The sequence below is a fragment of the Bubalus bubalis genome, chromosome 18, assembly GCF_019923935.1.
Source record: "Bubalus bubalis isolate 160015118507 breed Murrah chromosome 18, NDDB_SH_1, whole genome shotgun sequence".
NCBI lineage: Eukaryota > Metazoa > Chordata > Mammalia > Artiodactyla > Bovidae > Bubalus > Bubalus bubalis.
This window is the reverse complement of record NC_059174.1, coordinates 44,375,400-44,392,637: the sequence shown is the minus strand read 5'-3', so window position 1 is coordinate 44,392,637 and position 17,238 is coordinate 44,375,400. Positions and strand designations below refer to the sequence as shown.

The 17,238-nt window shown below is 44.0% G+C and overlaps 1 protein-coding gene across 2 annotated transcripts in view; it reads right to left on the bottom strand.

Annotated features, from left to right (window-relative positions):
- GARRE1 (granule associated Rac and RHOG effector 1) overlaps positions 1-17,238 on the bottom strand; it is an 87,408-nt gene that overhangs the window by 19,823 nt on the left and 50,347 nt on the right. For both annotated transcript variants that reach the window (XM_006042946.4, XM_006042947.4), the window contains exons 3-6: positions 7,276-7,485; positions 2,953-3,093; positions 2,641-2,736; positions 2,355-2,516 (exon numbers count right to left, since the gene is read on the bottom strand). In XM_006042946.4, coding sequence (XP_006043008.1) covers positions 2,355-2,516; positions 2,641-2,736; positions 2,953-3,093; positions 7,276-7,485 — 609 coding nt within the window. The remainder of the gene's footprint in view (positions 1-2,354; positions 2,517-2,640; positions 2,737-2,952; positions 3,094-7,275; positions 7,486-17,238) is intronic.

Sequence of the window (17,238 nt, the reverse complement as noted above, 5' to 3'; positions counted from 1 at the left end):
AAATTGGCTAAGGAATTTTGAAGTTCTGAATCCCTCTGAATAAGGAAGGAAAGGAAATCATTTGATACAAGTAAATACCAGAAAACTTCATTCTTATTCTGGATGAAAAAGTGGTCAGCATAAGCTCCAATTCCAGTCTGCAACTTTCTAGCTGTGCGGCCTTGGGCTCCAGTTCCTCTGTCAAGTGGGGGAAAGGGCTGTGCCCACCTCATGGGTGAGCATTAACTAAGAGGATACATGGGAAACATTTGACACATGCCTGGCACACAGGACGCTCCACAAACGGTGCTAATTACTTCACTACTAGGGCAAGATTTCTCCTCTTATTTATTTCACTGAAACATTAACCATAAGAGCCTCCTAGGTTCTGATAGTAACACAGGACAAGGGGGCCTCAGCTAGAGGATTAAGGAATGTGACCCTTGAGAAGAGGACTTAAAGTAGAGAAAGACCTGACGAATAAGTGTGGGGGTGAGGCTGGGGCTGTGAGACAGCCAGGAAGTGAGAGCCCGTCCCAAGAGCATAACCATAAACAACATTTTTATAGTGTACTTTCAAAACCTTTTATTTTATACACTCTGAACAAAATCATAAATGAAATTAACTTGGCGAAAGTCTCTTTACAAAAGTTACCCTAGGAGCTTCTGGGCTGGAGAACACAGGGAGGTGCTGGGACTGTGCTGCCTGGAGAGAACAGGGAGCTGCCAAGTCCCTTCCCCAGGCCTTGCCCCAGGCGTCTCTTCCATCTGGCTACTCCTGCATTACATTCTCTCACAACAAACCGATGATCCAGAACTCTCCCAACAAGCTGGACTTCACAGCAACATTGTACTCCGATCAAGGTACCATAAGGCGAGTCCACAGTGGCAGATACAGGACATGCCTGAAGAAGTTCATGTATGGCCCTGTGACTATAAAATAGTCACGGCCACTCTCTTAAATGCCAAAGTTTCCTTGAACCCCTTCCACACACTTCCTGGATTCCCCCAGCCTCTCTTCTGGCTCCAGAGACCATCTGTCTGTGAGGACCCAGGCCTGATCCCACCTCAGAGCTCTAGACCCATACATCCAATTGCCTGCTGGATGGCTCCACTTGGACATTCCAAAAGCAATCTTAAAATCATGTACAAAAATGTATTTTTGACAACTATCGCCAAGCCTTAATAAGCAGCACCAAAACTGCTATCCAAGCCAGAAACTTGGGCCTCATCTCCCTTCCCCCCCCTCATAGCCAGTTAATCATGGAGTCCTGCTTATTACAACCTCTAGGTTGCTCCTGCGGAGAAGGCGATGGCACCCCACTCCAGTACTCTTGCCTGGAAAATCCCATGGATGGAGGAGCCTGGTAAGCTGCAGTCCATGGGGTCGCTAGGAGTCGGACACGACTGAGCACCTTCACTTTGACTTTTCACTTTCATGCATTGGAGAAGGAAATGGCAACCCACTCCAGTGTTTTTGCTTGGAGAATCCCAGGGACGGGGCAGCCTAATGGGCTGCCCCGTCTCTGGGGTCGCACAGAGTCGGACACGACTGAAGCGACTTAGCAGCAGCAGCAGCAGGTTGCTCCTGAATCCTTCCACTTGCCTCCCATCATCACCAGATGGGGCCATGGCCAAAAGCCTTCAGTGCTGCTCTCCTTCCAGCCAAAAGTCTATCCTGAAGCCAGGGAGATCTTTCAGAAATGCCAACCTAATCACGTGACCTACCAGGGTGGGGCACCAGCCTCAAACTGGGGGCTTTCCATCTCCCTGGGCTGCTTCTCCAGCCTTGGTCAGTGCCATGTCTCCCCTTGTTCTACACTCTCAGGTCTGACTACACGTTAGAATCACCTGGACAACTTTTACAAACTAGAAGAGCCCAGCCCTCATTTCAGGACAATTAAATCCAAATCCTACTAGGGACTGTACTGGATAGCCAGAGGACACCCCGCTTCAGCTCTAAGGAAGGCCTTCAGCTCTTAGAACGGCTCTTACTTCCTGGCTGTTTCACAGCCCCAGCCTCACCCCCACACATATTCTTCAGGTCTTTCTCTGCAGTAAGTCCTCTTCTCAAGGGTCACATCCCTAATCCTCTAGCTGAGGCCCCCTCGTGCTGGGTTACTATCACAACCTAGGGGGCTGTCAAACCTCCTAGCCTGGTACTAACGGTTGCTCAATCAAGACCTATCAAATGTGTGTGTGGAGGAACGTCACTCTAGTCTGCTTTTAGACAACAGTTTACTGAGGAAGGTCAATGCCTCCTGTCTTCACTTCAGTTTTGCTTTTTAATCCAGATTCTTTACAAGCCGTCAGGTGTCCTTAAGAACTCTAATTTCAAGTTCACAGCCGGGTTGGAGGAACCCCGTGGGAAGCTACCGTCTTGAGTTTCAGGTTGTCGGCGGCCGACTCATTGAAGGAGACCCCCTTCAGGAAGCTTGATCCTATCTGCACGGGCACAGTGGGGAGCTCACACTGCATGGGCTGCGGCGGGGTCTGCCTCCGCCCCGTCTGCTGCGCCTCTGCCTCGCTGCAGCAGCCCTAGAAAATGGTCAGAGAGGACAAGAGAGGTGACCCACGGCTCAGCTCTCAAGACGACTGGCTCATGCGGACGGCGTGACTGCCACACCACAGCTCACCGGAACCACCAGGCAGAGTAACGTACCTGCAAACTGGCTTCTATTGCCTTTGGATTCAGGTGGAAACCAGCTTTCATTGCGTATTCACAGTGACCTAAGCTTTCCAGAGCTATTTTATATGCCTGCAAAGAAATTGTTTTTAGGAATCAAGATTACATAGTAGATTCTAAACTGACAAAGTCCAGTGAAAATAGAAATCGTAAATTTCTATAATTATTAAAAGACATGAGGCTAACTACTATCCTATTACTCTTTCCAACTGGTTCAACATCAAAACTTTAACTCCTCCCCTTGTTTTCATTCCTCAGATATTAATGTGCTAGTTTTGAAAAACGTACTTGCAGAGCACTGTCAATTTTTATGTTCAGTTCTTTCAGCTGGTGCTCGGGAATTGCTGCACTTTGAGAACAGAAGAGCTGCTGAACTTCAATTCCTGCCAGGCGGCCATCACAGCCTCTTTCTCTCAGTCTAGATGTTGCCTGCAACAGAAATAATGACTGGTAGGTAAACAAAGATGTTACAGATACTAGCAAAATTTAAAAAAAAAAAGAAACCATTAAAATAAAGCAAGAAACTATTTAAGCATTAGTCATTCTGGATTATCTCTATTGTAAGGAGAGCAGCCAGAAATTCTGAAAGACTAAACCAAGCACTGATGAGAAAACAAACCTGACATAGCACTACCTTATTTAAGAAACCCCTGGGAATTCCCTGGTGGTCCCAGTGGTTAGGATTTGACACTGTCACTGCTGAGGGCCTGGGTTCAACCCCTGGTCTGGGAACGAAGATCCCACAAGCCTCACGGCACAATAAAAAAAAAAAAAAAAACCGAAAAAGACTTACCTACCTGTTATATTAATCACATTTTAAGTTTCTCTGCTTTAAAAAGATAGATATCATAGTATATTGGCCCTTGAAGTTTCCAAAATTAAAAAATATATCTATTTGGTTGAGTGGTCCTATACACCAAAGTAAATAAACCTCACCAGTAGGAAAAAAACTACATTGTAACATTAAAGGAAAAACAGAACTTTTGAAATCCTCACAGAAAAATGAAATACTTATTGTTTAGTCATTAAATATATGTTTATGAAGAGTACATTGAACCTCCCAGGTGGCTCAGTGGTAAAGAATCTGCCTTTACTAAGCAGGAGACACAGGTTCAGTTCCTGGGTTGGGAAGATCCCCTAGAGAAGGAAATGGCAATCCACTGCAGTATTCTTGACTGGGAAATTCCATGGACAGACAAGCCTGGTGGGCTACAGTCATGGAGTCACAAAGGGCTGGACATGACTTAGCAACTAAACAACAAGAATAAATATATAAGACAGAAAAACAAGAAGACATAAGGACATAAGACAGAAAAACAGAAGACTCATCTGTGTCTTGTGATGAAATGCTAGTTATCTATACATATGGATCAGGACTAGAGAATATAGAAAAATATATATTCGATTTATTAGATGTAAGGAAGGATTCAGGATGAACTGTCTTTCAATTTTTTCAACATCTATTTTTATTGCAATAATACTTGTGCAACAAATAACATTTTTAAACAGTTAATTTTTGTTCTTCTAGGTTAATGGAGTTATAACATTTACCAACATTGCAAGACTAAAGGAAATTAAGCAGCTGTAATGTCATAGATTTCCAAAGCTTCACAAATTCTATATGAAGACCAATCACTCCCTGTACCCTAATAGTCCCACAGTTTAAAACCATTTGACTCTCTTTCTAGAACTCTTCATTTAGTCAAAATATGTAAGACCTCACAAGGAGGTCTTACGTTAAGAGGAGTCACTGGATAGACAGTGGAGCACCAATCCTGGTCCCTATAATCTTGGAGCTGACAGCTTCATAGGTTGAAAAGGCAAGCAAATAAAACATTTAAAAAATATAAAATGGAAAAACACATCCCAAGGGAAATAAAGAACTGTGACAGGGAGCACCCAAGAAACTGAGAAATCATCATCTAGCCTGCATTTAAAGAGGAGGAGGCAGTCAACAGCAGTGCAGGGTCAGGGAGTGGAGCGGACAGGCAGAGATGTAGGCACAGGAACTAGAACCCAGGGAGCGGGGAGAGTGACCAGAGGCGGCTGGTGGGGAGGCAGGAGCCAGACTATGTGTGACTAGGCAGGTCATGGGACAGGTCTACCCCTTACCCTAAGGAAAGAGAGAGAGATGAGGGACAGCAAGACAGGAAAGGGAGAAGCAGGCCCAGCCTCTGAAGATGTCAGGGGAGAGTAATGATCCCCTGAAATAAGTCAGTGATGGTGGACACAGAATGAAGGGACAGGTCTACAATAGTATTCTGGAGGCAGGGTCTGCAGGGCTTTCGTGTGGACTGGATGCAGTTGTGACAGACAAACTGGAGGATAAATGTCAGGTTTCTTGCACAAGGGACCCAGTGTGAGAGGGCGCTACTTGCTAGCGTAGGGACGCTTTGAAGAGGAACAGGTGTATGTGGGAAGGCCAAGGGCTGAGCCATCTGAAGACCTGAGGAGGACAGCAGCTGAACACAGGGGCCTGAGACCACACAGAAGGGCACTGGGCACACACGCTCCATGGCCCCAGCACACAAGCGGTTTCTAAAGTTCCAAGACTAAATGGAGGCCCTTCAGGGAAAAGGACACGTAGACCTGAGCCTTGAGGAACTCACAATCATAAGTTATGTTGAAGAGAAGATAGCAAAGCGGTTGGGGAGGCTATCCTAGGAGGTAAGAGGGTAACTAAGAGCAGCTGGTTCTTCATAAGGAGAGAGGATTTCCAGGGCCCAAGTCGCTGTGAGCTGCTAAATGGAGTCAATGGGATCCTTGGATTTCTGCCAATGTTTCTGGCAACACCGAAGGCACCCGTGACCTTGACAAGACAAGGCATGTTCTGGTGGAGAAGTGGAAGCCAGATTTTAGTGAGCTGAATGATGCCCGTTATATATAAAGCTTCATATTGTGCAAAACAATACACATATGGATACATACATACAGAATAAAACTATAAAAATATGCATAGGAGTCACACTCCAAAATCAAAAAAGGTTATCTCTAGAGAGAAAGGAATATGAATAAGACAGTGGAGAAGTATAAAGGGAACTCAACTGCATTTTCTGTTAAAAATAAAAAGTATGAAGCAAGTGTGGCAAAAAGTGAAGATTCACTTGACAAAGCTAAAAGGAAGATAGATGGTTATGTATGTGACATTTCCTATATGCTTGAAATATCTGATAATAGTAATTTTTTTTAGCGTGAATCAAAGGTGAGGCAAACAATTCTTCCAAGAAGCTGGCTATGAAAAGAGCAGAGAAACAGGGCAGAGCATGGAGGATTTTTATTTGTAAGCCTATTTGTGTACTGGTGGGAACATGCTGAGGAGGTGGGAGACAAAACCTAGGGTCCCAGCACAGAAGCCCTGAGGGCGGGGGCAGGGTGGAGAGAGGCAGACTCTGCACAGGCCGGGAGGGCGCCTCCTCTGCTGGAACCAAGAGGAAGGAACAGGAGAGGGTCTGAATGGGAGAGGTGTGTCATCTGGGTGGAAATGGAGAAGAGGGGCTGCTGCTAGGTACATTCTGTTTTCTCAATGTGTAGGGGGCAGGGTCACTGGTTGAAAGCAAAGTAAGGAAGGCAGAAAGCCAGGGCAGACAGAAGTGGGTGAAGGAAAAGGTCAAGGCCAGGTCACAGGAGCACCAGAAGGCTGCTCACTTGGGCTGGGCTCTCAGCATGAATGATACCCACAGGTTGGGTAGAGAAGACCTTGAGTCAGGTACAAAGGGTGTAGAGTGTGAGCAGCGTGATCAGGAGACTGCAGCCAGGAGGGCACAGAGGGCCGTAGGGTGAGAATACAAAGGTGTGGACCCCACTGCCCAGCCACCTGCAATGAAGTCAGCAGGTACCACTCCTGCACTCAGCCCCCAGTTAGCACTGCAAGGCTGCTCCGATAAACACCAAGAAAGCAGAGGAGAATCTTTAAAATGAAAGGGACCAACACAGTGAAAAGAAATTGAGAATAAATAACAATGCAACGGAACATCATAATACTGAACTAAGTAAACAACAGAACATATAATGTTAAAATGTTGAAAGATGTTTACAAATTTGATTAGAGATTTCTAAAACAAAATCAAATAGTTTGCCAATTTAATTGAGGTTATGAGTCAAACTAAATATTATAATATAAATTCTCTTTTACTCTGTGAAATGGAACAGTAAATTCTAGTTAAAATGCTGACTTGCCAGGCTTTTCTTCCGGCCTCAGAAACAAAGGAGTATTAAAATACCAACAAGAAGTGTCATTGCTGACTACATCCCCACCTAGCTACCTAGCTGACTGCTTACTCCACTTGCCCTCCAGCCTCTTCGCCCTGGTCCCTTTCCTAGAAACTTTGCTGCACTTCTTGTCAAAGGCCTCTCCTCAACCCTGCTTTTGTAAAGCCCTTTCTCCTAGGAGGCTGTGAGTAGAGGCTGTCTTGCCAGTACCTGGTGCATGCCTGGTGTGGAGTGAGCACTTACAAAGGCATTCACGGTTAAATGAATCAACAATCTAATGACAGCAGTTGAAAACTCACACTTCTAAATAAAAAGGCCCTTTTAAAGAACCAACAGGCAAAGGCCCTCTGGAGCCTCTCCTATGTGAACAAAGGGCACTCATCTCCCGGGAGTCAGGATTACCTCAGCAGCCCCTCGCCAGGACCGCACAGCTTCCTCCAGTTCGGATGTGTGGCCCGTGCCAGATAAGCCGCCGCCACTGCTGCTGTTCTTTTTTTCTGGCACAACAACTTCAGTAAAGCAAGAGTGAGCCACGGGCTGTACCTTCTGTAACGCCTGGGTCAAAAACTGGAAATGGACCTGCACCACTGTCAAGAAGCATCGTCCCAACACCTGTGAAGACAAGAGAGTCAGGGACTTTCAGGTTGTGGGTTGCTACTGCATTACTGCAATAACTTCTCAACTATCAATTTGAGTAGAGGTAACAATTAACTGGAATTCTGAAATCACACGGAAGTTACAAAGTCACCATGCTTTATTTAGAAGGATCTGCCTTTGTTCTCACATTTGGACCTGGGTGGTCCGGTGCCTAGAAGTCAAAACATTATAACCAAGTTACCAGCCTCAAAGTTTGAATGGACCTCCCCACTTCCCACCTCGCCTCCCTCACTCCCGTCCTCTACTCTCCTCATCTGGATTCTTGTTCACACCAACCCTGACTGTCTGTGAGCTCCAGTGGAATCACAGCAAGCCACAATTCCAGTTCTCTCCACACAGTATTCAGAAGGCAGAAGAAAAGCCAGATGATTAGAAACCTGAACGGTCAGTTTGACTATAAGAACATATTCCATTGGAAATGGAATCCAAAGATACAGGTTGTTTTAGTAACAGTGTTATTAACATAGTAATTACATAGTTATTACCATAGCTGTATGTCATATTTCCAGTCTTATGAAACAAAGCTGACAGACCTGTCTTCTCAGAGTTAACAAAACATACTGGTACATCCATGTGTCAGATCAGGAGAAAACCACTTGCCTAATACATATTAGTATAGCTGATTGATTAATACAATAGTCCATTAAAGCAGAAAATTTACTTTATAAGCTACTAAATACATAATGCTATGTTAATGTATACTATTAATATATAATCATAAAAATATGTGTACTAAAAACATACAACATGCTGCTGCTGCTGCTGCTAAGTCGCTTCAGTCGTGTCCGACTCTGCGTGACCCCAGACACGGCAGCCCACCAGGCTGCCCCGTCCCTGGGATTCTCCAGGCAAGAACACTGGAGTGGGTTGCCATTTCCTTCTCCAGTGCATGAAAGTGAAAAGTCAAAGTGAAGTCACTCAGTTGTGTCTGACTCTTAGCGACCCCATGGACTGCAGCCTATCAGGGTCCTCCATCCATGGGATTTTCCAGGCAAGAGTACTGGAGTGGGGTGCCACTGCCTTCTCCTACAACATACCACCACCAAAAGATACAAATGTGCCTTTATCTGCCAACCTCTGGCACTGGCAAAAGCTATTCTCCGTACTGTTTGTTGTTCTCTGTTTGCTTTCTTGTGTTAACTGCAGCTACAAGGTATTCTCTACAATTTCCTATTTCTTTTTTCTTTAAAGGAGATAAGAATTTGCTACTTGCAAAGCAACTTGAACAGACACTTTTCAGATTACTGACATTTTCCCTAATCTTTTACAGTTTTATCCATACCAAATTTGACAATAACAACAAAACTTTATTGTAACTTTTTTACATGCCTAATAACATTCAAAAAATTGGCCATGCCATGTGGCATGTGGGATCTTAGTTTCCCAACCAGGGACTGAACCTATGACCCTTGCATTGGAAGCACAGAGTATTAAACCACAAGGCTGCCAGGGAAGTCCCGCAAAACATTTTTAATGGAAAGTATTTCATATTTCATCGGCCTATAGAGTGGTTTACTAACAAAAAATTACTTACTGAGTTTGTAATTTATCCCACTGGAGACAGCAAAGTGGGCCCACCAGTCACCAGCATTGGGCACTGCCCGGGGGCATGGTGACGGTTCCCACTGCGGTTACAAGCAACTACAACTCAACCCCAGTGCCCACACTTTGGCCTGGTACTGTCCTGTGAGGCGGGCAGAAATAAGGCCCCTCCTTGGAGCTCTCACCTCCCAGCGCACAGTTCAGATGCTGCCCTTTCCTACCCGCACGAGGCAGAGTTCTTCCTCCTGGAGAAAGAGAGTCAGGCAAGTTCCCAGCGGTGACACTTACTCCCTCTGAATTATTTTCCCCTGTGGAAATCACCAGGACAAAACTAAAACAAACACAGACATCTCACATCATAGCATCCTCTGTCTACAGGGAACAATCAGAAAAACAGGCTGAATTCCCACCCAAACCTCCTGGGTTTCCACTTACTCCCTCAAAGCTCTTTCTCATCAGAGATGGGCAGAGTGAGCCACGCAGAGTAAACAGACCTAGCAACCTGGAACTTGTGACACAAACAGAAAAAACAGGATTTAATTAGCACTGTACACAGTATCAGCCAGCTTGAACACTCAGCATGCACCTCACTTGCGCTAAAGATTTCACATGGATGCTGTCCTTCAATCCTAGGAACAACCATGTGAGGTCATTCCCATTTCACAAACAATAAGACTAAGGCACAGAAAGGTTATGAAACTTTTTTGAGGGGACACAAACTGAATTTGGCAGAGGGCTCACTTGACTCAAGTGTCTATGCCCTTAGCCAGCGTGCACCTTGCCCTCAACAAGATCTACACGCCTGGAGACAGCTGTGTGCCGGCAACACTGAAACCAGACCCATGGCAGATGCTCACCCTTAACCGGCTCAGGCCAGAATGACGCGGTGTTCTGAAACTCCACACAGAGCAAACCCAGAGGAGGCCTGAATCCGAGTCCCCAGGCACACAAACTCTTCCTCCTCCTCCTTCCTTGGCCTCTTGGCAGGCTGCAGCTGAGGGGGGAGGAGGGAGCAGTGACGTGCCCTGTGCCATCCGCTCTGGGCTCACATTCTTTCAGCTTCTGACAGATACAACTGAGTCATTCATTCTTTCAACAAATGTGTAATATGTAAGTGTGTGGTATGTACAAAGCACAAAAAAAGCTAGAGGATACTACAAGAAATACAGTGAACAAGTCACTGTCCTTCTGAGGGTTACCTTCTAACGGTGGAGGACAGTAAGTAGATGCGCAAAGGCAGGGGCTACTGGAGAAGGAACACTGAGGGGCAAGGTGGGAAGGAAAAGGCTCTCTGAGGACAAGAGCACAGGAACAGTGGGAGTACTCCATCCATCCCTTCTGAAGGGAAGTTCTAGAACGGCCTCTGAAGGCCTGAGCGTCCTGGGCCCAGAAGAGGACACTCTGATAATGCTGCTGATGGCAAGCTGGGGGTTGGGGAGGGTCCTCTTGCTGTTGAGGGCAGAATGGTGGAAAGAGGACGTCGCTGCTGCAGGAGTGAATGGGGAGAGATGGTGGTCAGTTTTAGAAGGGGGACATTCGGAGTGTTGCCACCACCACTTCTCACATGCTTGACCCTGGATGAGAGGTCTAACTTAAATTTCTTCCTTATGTATAAGAAGTGGCAAAAACAAGACCTCAGCATCTCCCTCCCCCTACTTATGAGGTATGGAGCCCAAATTATGGTTGTAATAAAATATTTGTGTTGTAAACAATTCACTAAAAAGCCAATCAAAACGACGGTTACCCTGGATCTTGGAAAAGCTATCTAAAGAATATGTATTCTACAAGTGTACCTAAGTAACAGAAGTGTATTCTCTGGAGGGAGGACAGAGCTCAACCTCCAGCCTGCCTCTGCCCACCTTTTCTCTACAATATCTCCTGTCTTAGCCCAGTTTCCTTCCTGTCACAGGCTCCATCCTCCCTGACCCAGGGATGTGCCAGTCCTTGGGGTCTTCCTGAGAAACCTGGAAAGCAATAGAGACTCTAAAGTTATGAATCTGAAAGCATGTGACCCAAGGGCCTAGGACAGTTACTTTCTCTTTAATTTTATTTTTAAAGTTGCATCTATTTACTTATATATTGGCAGAGCAGCATGTGGGAATTTAGTTCCCCGACCAGGAACTGAACCCATGGCCCCTGCATTGGAAGTGCAGAGTCTTAACCACCGGACAAGGGGGGGTCTCAACTTTCTCTTCCACAAGGAGACCATTTTCTGGATTATGGGATCCCATGAAGATGCAGAACATGTGTAGCAAGCTGAAGGACAAATGAGTGGTCAGTGAGATTAAAAGTCACTGGAGCTCCAGAAGTCCATGTCAATCAAGAGCTACCATTTACTGAATGTTTAACCCATACCAAGAACTTTAAATGAAGTGAAGCAAAGCTGTGGGGTGAGAGCAATTCATCCATTTTACAGATAACTATACCGAGGCTTAGAGAGAGAAAGAACCTTGCTCCAATGTCAAGCAGGTAATAAGTGGTGCAGTAGAGATCTGACACTGAGTCTAACTCCAAAAACTGTTCTAACCACCAGACTGTGCTATTTTCATATGACAAGATCCAGGAGGTAGTCACAACAGTAGCTAAGGATATCACGAAGGGGAGGGGACCGCTGTGCAGGAACCCTGATGAACAAAGACTGAGAGGCATGGCTCAGTCTTCTCTGATAGTGGGAAAGGGACTGCAACAAATTTTACAAGTGCCTCTGGCACTTTGGGGTGGCGTGAGTCTTGAAGTTCATGATTTGCATAGCAGACAACAGCTAAGACTGGCTGCAAACAGCAATAAAATGGGAGAGGGCACATGGAGCTTGGGAAAAGGAACAACTTCTCTTACCTCTTAAGGAATTCCAAGCCCCAAAACATCTATTTGGGCCTTCAGCCCATCAGTCTCATTCAAAAATTATGAAGAAAGCAATCAGACTTAATCTTACCCTTGGCATCTGAATTAAAACACACACACACACACACACACACACATTCATCTCAAGGCATCCCAACTGGATGGAATTGGGGGCAATATAAGGCTATTATCAGAGTTGCATTAAGAGAAACATCTTGGGGACTTCCCTGGCAGTCTAGTGGTTGGGACTCTCTACTTCCACTGCAGGAAGTGTGGGTTTGATCCCTGGTTGGGGAACTAAGATGCCACACATCATGCAGCGGCACAGCTTTAAAAAAAGAAGGAAGAAAAGAGAGAGAGAGAGAGAGAGAGAGGAATATTTTGGTATGACTTAAATTCCTCATAAAAGCCCAACTCCTGAATATAGACAATAAGTGACCTTGCCACTACTGCTTCCAAATATCCATGAAGCATTCTGGATTGTAAACAGCCATTGAGCATCTACTGAAATAAAACCTTATTTTCTGGGAATTGCTGATGACAGAAGAAAAAGGTACATGTTCACTTTCCCATGTCTCTATAAATGGACCTATATAGGGGGTTATCTTTATGGATAAAACCAGGAAACCTTTTCTTTTCAGTGATCTTTCTATTTTATTAATTAAAACAGATTTTAGTTTTAGGTCACCCTGTTTTGAGCCCCCAAAAGACCACCCCTTCTACACCACCAAAGTCAATTCTACCTTCCTAGAATATTTTCAAATTTTTAGTTACTCCTCTTCCAGGGCCATGGCCTTACTCAGCCCTTACTATAGCCCCACATGTTGAAATTACAGACTGCCCAAGTCCACCCCATCTGTGACACACCTTGTGATTTTCACATCGATATACACAATGTCTAAATTCATTTTCTACTCAAACTCACTGAACAAATCGTCTTTCTCATATCCCTGCAAAGTGAAGAACAAGTAGAAATGTTGCATATGCCATAGTGTCAAACATTTGGGTTCTGGTATTTATTTCTCATCAGTTTAAAAGTCAAGAATGAATGAAATGAAGTCAATCCGGATTGGCGGCTTTTATTAGAAATTCCTAGGTCATTCAATCATTTCTTTCTCTTCAAAACTTACTTGTACCTTAAACATTACAGTTGGTTCCAAGTGTTCTCAATCTTTTGTCCTTATGATAATTCCACAGTTATTACATAATGACCTAACCAACAGACCGGAATGTGATATAAGAACCTAAATGTGTCTCCAGAGAAATAGAGAATGCAGCAGACCATGCCTGGACTATGGAAAGTACTTAATGGAGATTAAATTACAGTATGAAAATGTAAAAACCAAGCTCACTGAAACTAAGATGTATAGTCTGACCTAAAAACTGATTAACAGTGAGTATTTAAACTTTTTGTTTGTTAAAGCAATTAACAAAACAATAATCTCTTTGCAGTTGGTATCAACCCAGAGCACAAAGAAGCTGCCATGCTATGTACAGGAGAAAGAACTAGGGAGGAGAGAAAGCTAACACATGCCCAAGGATGGATGAGCCAACAGCAAATGTTAATCATTCAGACAAGATTACATTCTGCCCCTGACACGCTGCTTTACTGCTGGTAACAATATCATTAGACATAGTTTCTAAACTGCTTCAAGCACTGTGATTCACAGAAACTTTTATACCAGTAATACATATTCACTGCAAATAAATTAAGAGGAAAAGATCAGCTCAATAAAGAAACAGTGTCAGATATTACTAAATAGATATAACCACTGATTACATGTTTTGCTGTTGCAAAACAGCCTACAAAACAGCCTACATTTGAAACTTTCTTTTTTTTCCAAATTAGATCATTTTATATGTTGTTTTGGGGTTTCCCTGATAGCTAGTTGATAAAGAATCTGCCTGCAATGCAGGAAACCCCAGTTCAATTCCTGGGATTGGGAAGATCTGCTGGAGAAGGGATAGGCTACCCATTCCAGTATTCTTGGGTTTTTCCGGTGGCTGAGCTGGTAAAGAATCCCCCTGCAATGCGGGAGTCCTGGGTTCAATCCTTGGTTTGGGAAGATCCCCAGACAAGGGAAAGGCTACCCACTCCAGTATTCTGACCTGGAGAATTCCATGGACTGTATAGTCCATGGGGTCGCAAAGGGTCGGACACAACTGAGCAACTTTCACTTTCATATGTTGTTTTACAGTCTGCTTTCCAAAATAAAATATATCAAAATTTATTACCATGCAACACACATAGGAAGTTTTATATTTTAGCTACACTACTATACATCTTTATATAACTAATAAGTATAATTATAAACTATCATCCAGGACATGAAACAGTGAAAGGCCAGTGACAGGAACTAAGTCCATGTCAATTACGGTAGACGAAGGAGGGGCAGTTATTGCTCAGTGGGCAGAGATTCAGCTTGGGAAGATGAAGTTTTGGAGGTGGACAGTGGTCGATGGCCGCAAAAAATATTAATGTACTTAATGCCACTGTATGCTTCAAAACTGTTAAGATGGCAACATTTATGCTATGTATAGTTTACCACACTAAAAAAGAGTAAACTGCTTCTAGTCACCCCCTCTGCTACCATTCTATTCCAAGCTACAGTCATCTCCTGCTTGGATTACTGTAAAAGCCTCTTAACCGATCTTCCTGCTTCCTTTCAATTAGGATTTATCTACACACAACAACAACAAATGCAGTGGCTTACATAAGATCCATGTTTACTTCTTTCTATGATGAAAATCAGCAAGGAGATCAAACCAGCCAATCTTAAAGGAAATCAGCCCTGAATATTCATTGGAAGGACTGTTGCTGAAGCCAAAGCTCCAATACTTTGACCACCAGATGCGAAGAACAAACTCACTGGAAAAGACCCTGATGCTGGGCAAGACTGAGGGCAGGAGGAGAAGCGGGCAAAAGAGGAAGAGATGGTTAAATAGCAACACCGACTCAATGGACATGAATTTGAGCAAACTCCCAGAGATAGTGGAGGACAGAGAAGCCTGGTGTGCTGCACTCCATTGGGCTGCAGAGAGTCCAACACAACTTAGCCATGTGAACAACAAAGGTGAAAATAAATCTAGGGTTTGGCAGTCCAGAGCTAGGATGAGGTTCCTGGGTATCACAGGGAGCCCAGTTCCCATCTTTCTGCTCTTCATCCTCACACAAGACTTACATACTTATATAACCTCACAGTTCTAAATAATTAAATGACCTTCAGCCATTTTTCCTGCATTCTAGACAGTAAAAAACTGGGGGGAGCAAGGAAAAGGGAGCACCCTTTTTCCCTCTAAGGAAACTTCCTCACAGTCTCCTCCAAAACCTCCAGTTACATCTTCATGAATCAGAACTTACTCAAGTGACCACTCCTAGCTAAGGGAGGTTGGGAAGTCTAGTCCTATTTCCAAGAACGATATTCCTAAAAAAAACAAAAGCAAACAAAAAACCCTCCAGAGTTGGTTATTTATTTTTTTGGCTGTACCATGCAAAATTCCACATTGTGGAACCTTAATTCCCCAACCACGGATCAAACCCAGGGCCCAGCAGTGAAAGCACCAAGTCCTACGCACTGGACTTTTAGACAATGTCAAGTGTCCTTTGAAGGAGGCCCACTCTGACCCTATTTGCAAATGAACCACTATCCTACCTGGAGCATCCTTCTATCTCTCAGACAGACATTGCTCAGTGTTTCATCCTCAGAGAGGTCTTTCTTCTTCATTCTTTTTCTTCATAGTGCCTCTCACTACCTGACATTATGTTTGTATGGGCCATTTATTTTTTGTCTGTTTCCCTACCTAGGAGTTAAGCTGAATGTGGATGGGGTCTTTTGTTTTGCTCCCAGTCACATTCTCAATGCCTGGCACACAGCAATCTTTCTGTACATATTTGTTGAAAGAAGAAAAAAAGCAGTTGTTACTCTCCACATAAAAACACCAATCTAGTCCAAGAGCAGCATGTTGACTGAAGAGCTGAGGGCAAGACATCATGGCAGCATCCATGTGCAAATGTTATTACCCCTGAACTCTTCCTGCTTTCTTTCCCTGGACAGCTCTTCTGCAGCCAACCCACGGACACCAGCTGCAACCTCGAGCTTACTTTGAGGGTGATATCCCCAACAGGCCAGGGGGAGATAATGACTCTTGTGGAGAAAGAAAGGCTGTAAACCATGCAAGGCCTTTCTGTGAGTGACACACTTGCCCAGAATGAAGAATCAGGTATAACATGTCATGCTTTGGAACTGTAGGCTTATTCTTTCAAACCGAGAACCAATATTGTAACTAACAAGTATGCTATTGAGGGAATTAAGGGTATATATAAGGGCCTAGAAAGGTGTATTTTCCCTGTATGTTTGTGTATGTGTATCTACTTGTGGTTTTCTGCCCAGATACAAGAAACAGTTAATAGTTGTTCTACCTGGGACTGGGATGGAGTTGGAAGACAGAAGCATGACCTTTGGAAAAGTGAACTTATGGCATTCAGAAATGTTTGTATTTTTTGCCATAAGTATGCATCACATACAAAATAAAACTAATTTATTAAAACTAATAATCAACAGTAATACATCCAAAGAATTCTCATTAATATGAGGACCAAAACAAAGATGCTCATTCTTAAAAAAAAAAAAAGATGCTCATTCTTAAAGCTCATTGTTTTATATATTAAAATCTATGCTGATAGACAGAGAGTTCCCTGGTGGTCTGGTGGTTAGGATTTCTGGGCTTTCACTGCCACGTACTGGGTTCAGTCCCTGGTCAGAGAAGATTTGACAAGCCATGTGGCGTGGCCAAAAAGTAAAAGTAAAACCTATGCTCAATGCAACAAGATATATAACTACTGGAAGGGAGAAGATATATATAGATGACATGATCACATATACCAAAAAACCCCAAATAAACCAAATGAAACATCAGAATTATTGAGTCCAGCCACAGAGCAGGAGATAAGACAAAAATTAAATAAAAAAATCAAGGGTGTTCCTATGTTACAGAAAAAAACTTTCAAATTAAATTTCATCCTGGGCTTCCCTGGTGGCTCAGTGGTAAAGAATCTGCCTTCCAATGCAGAAGACACTGGTTCAATCCCTGGGTCCAGGAAGATCCCACATGCCCAAGCACCACTACAATCAAGCCCACACACCCCAACTACTGAACTCGAGAACCCTAGAGCCCATACTCCACGACAAGAGAAACCACTGCAACGAGAAGCCCGCATACCACAACTAGAGAGTAGCCCCAATTCACAACTAGAGAAAAGCCCGCACACTAACAAAGAGCCAGCATAGCCAAAAAATAAATAGATAAGATTTCATTCACGGTAGC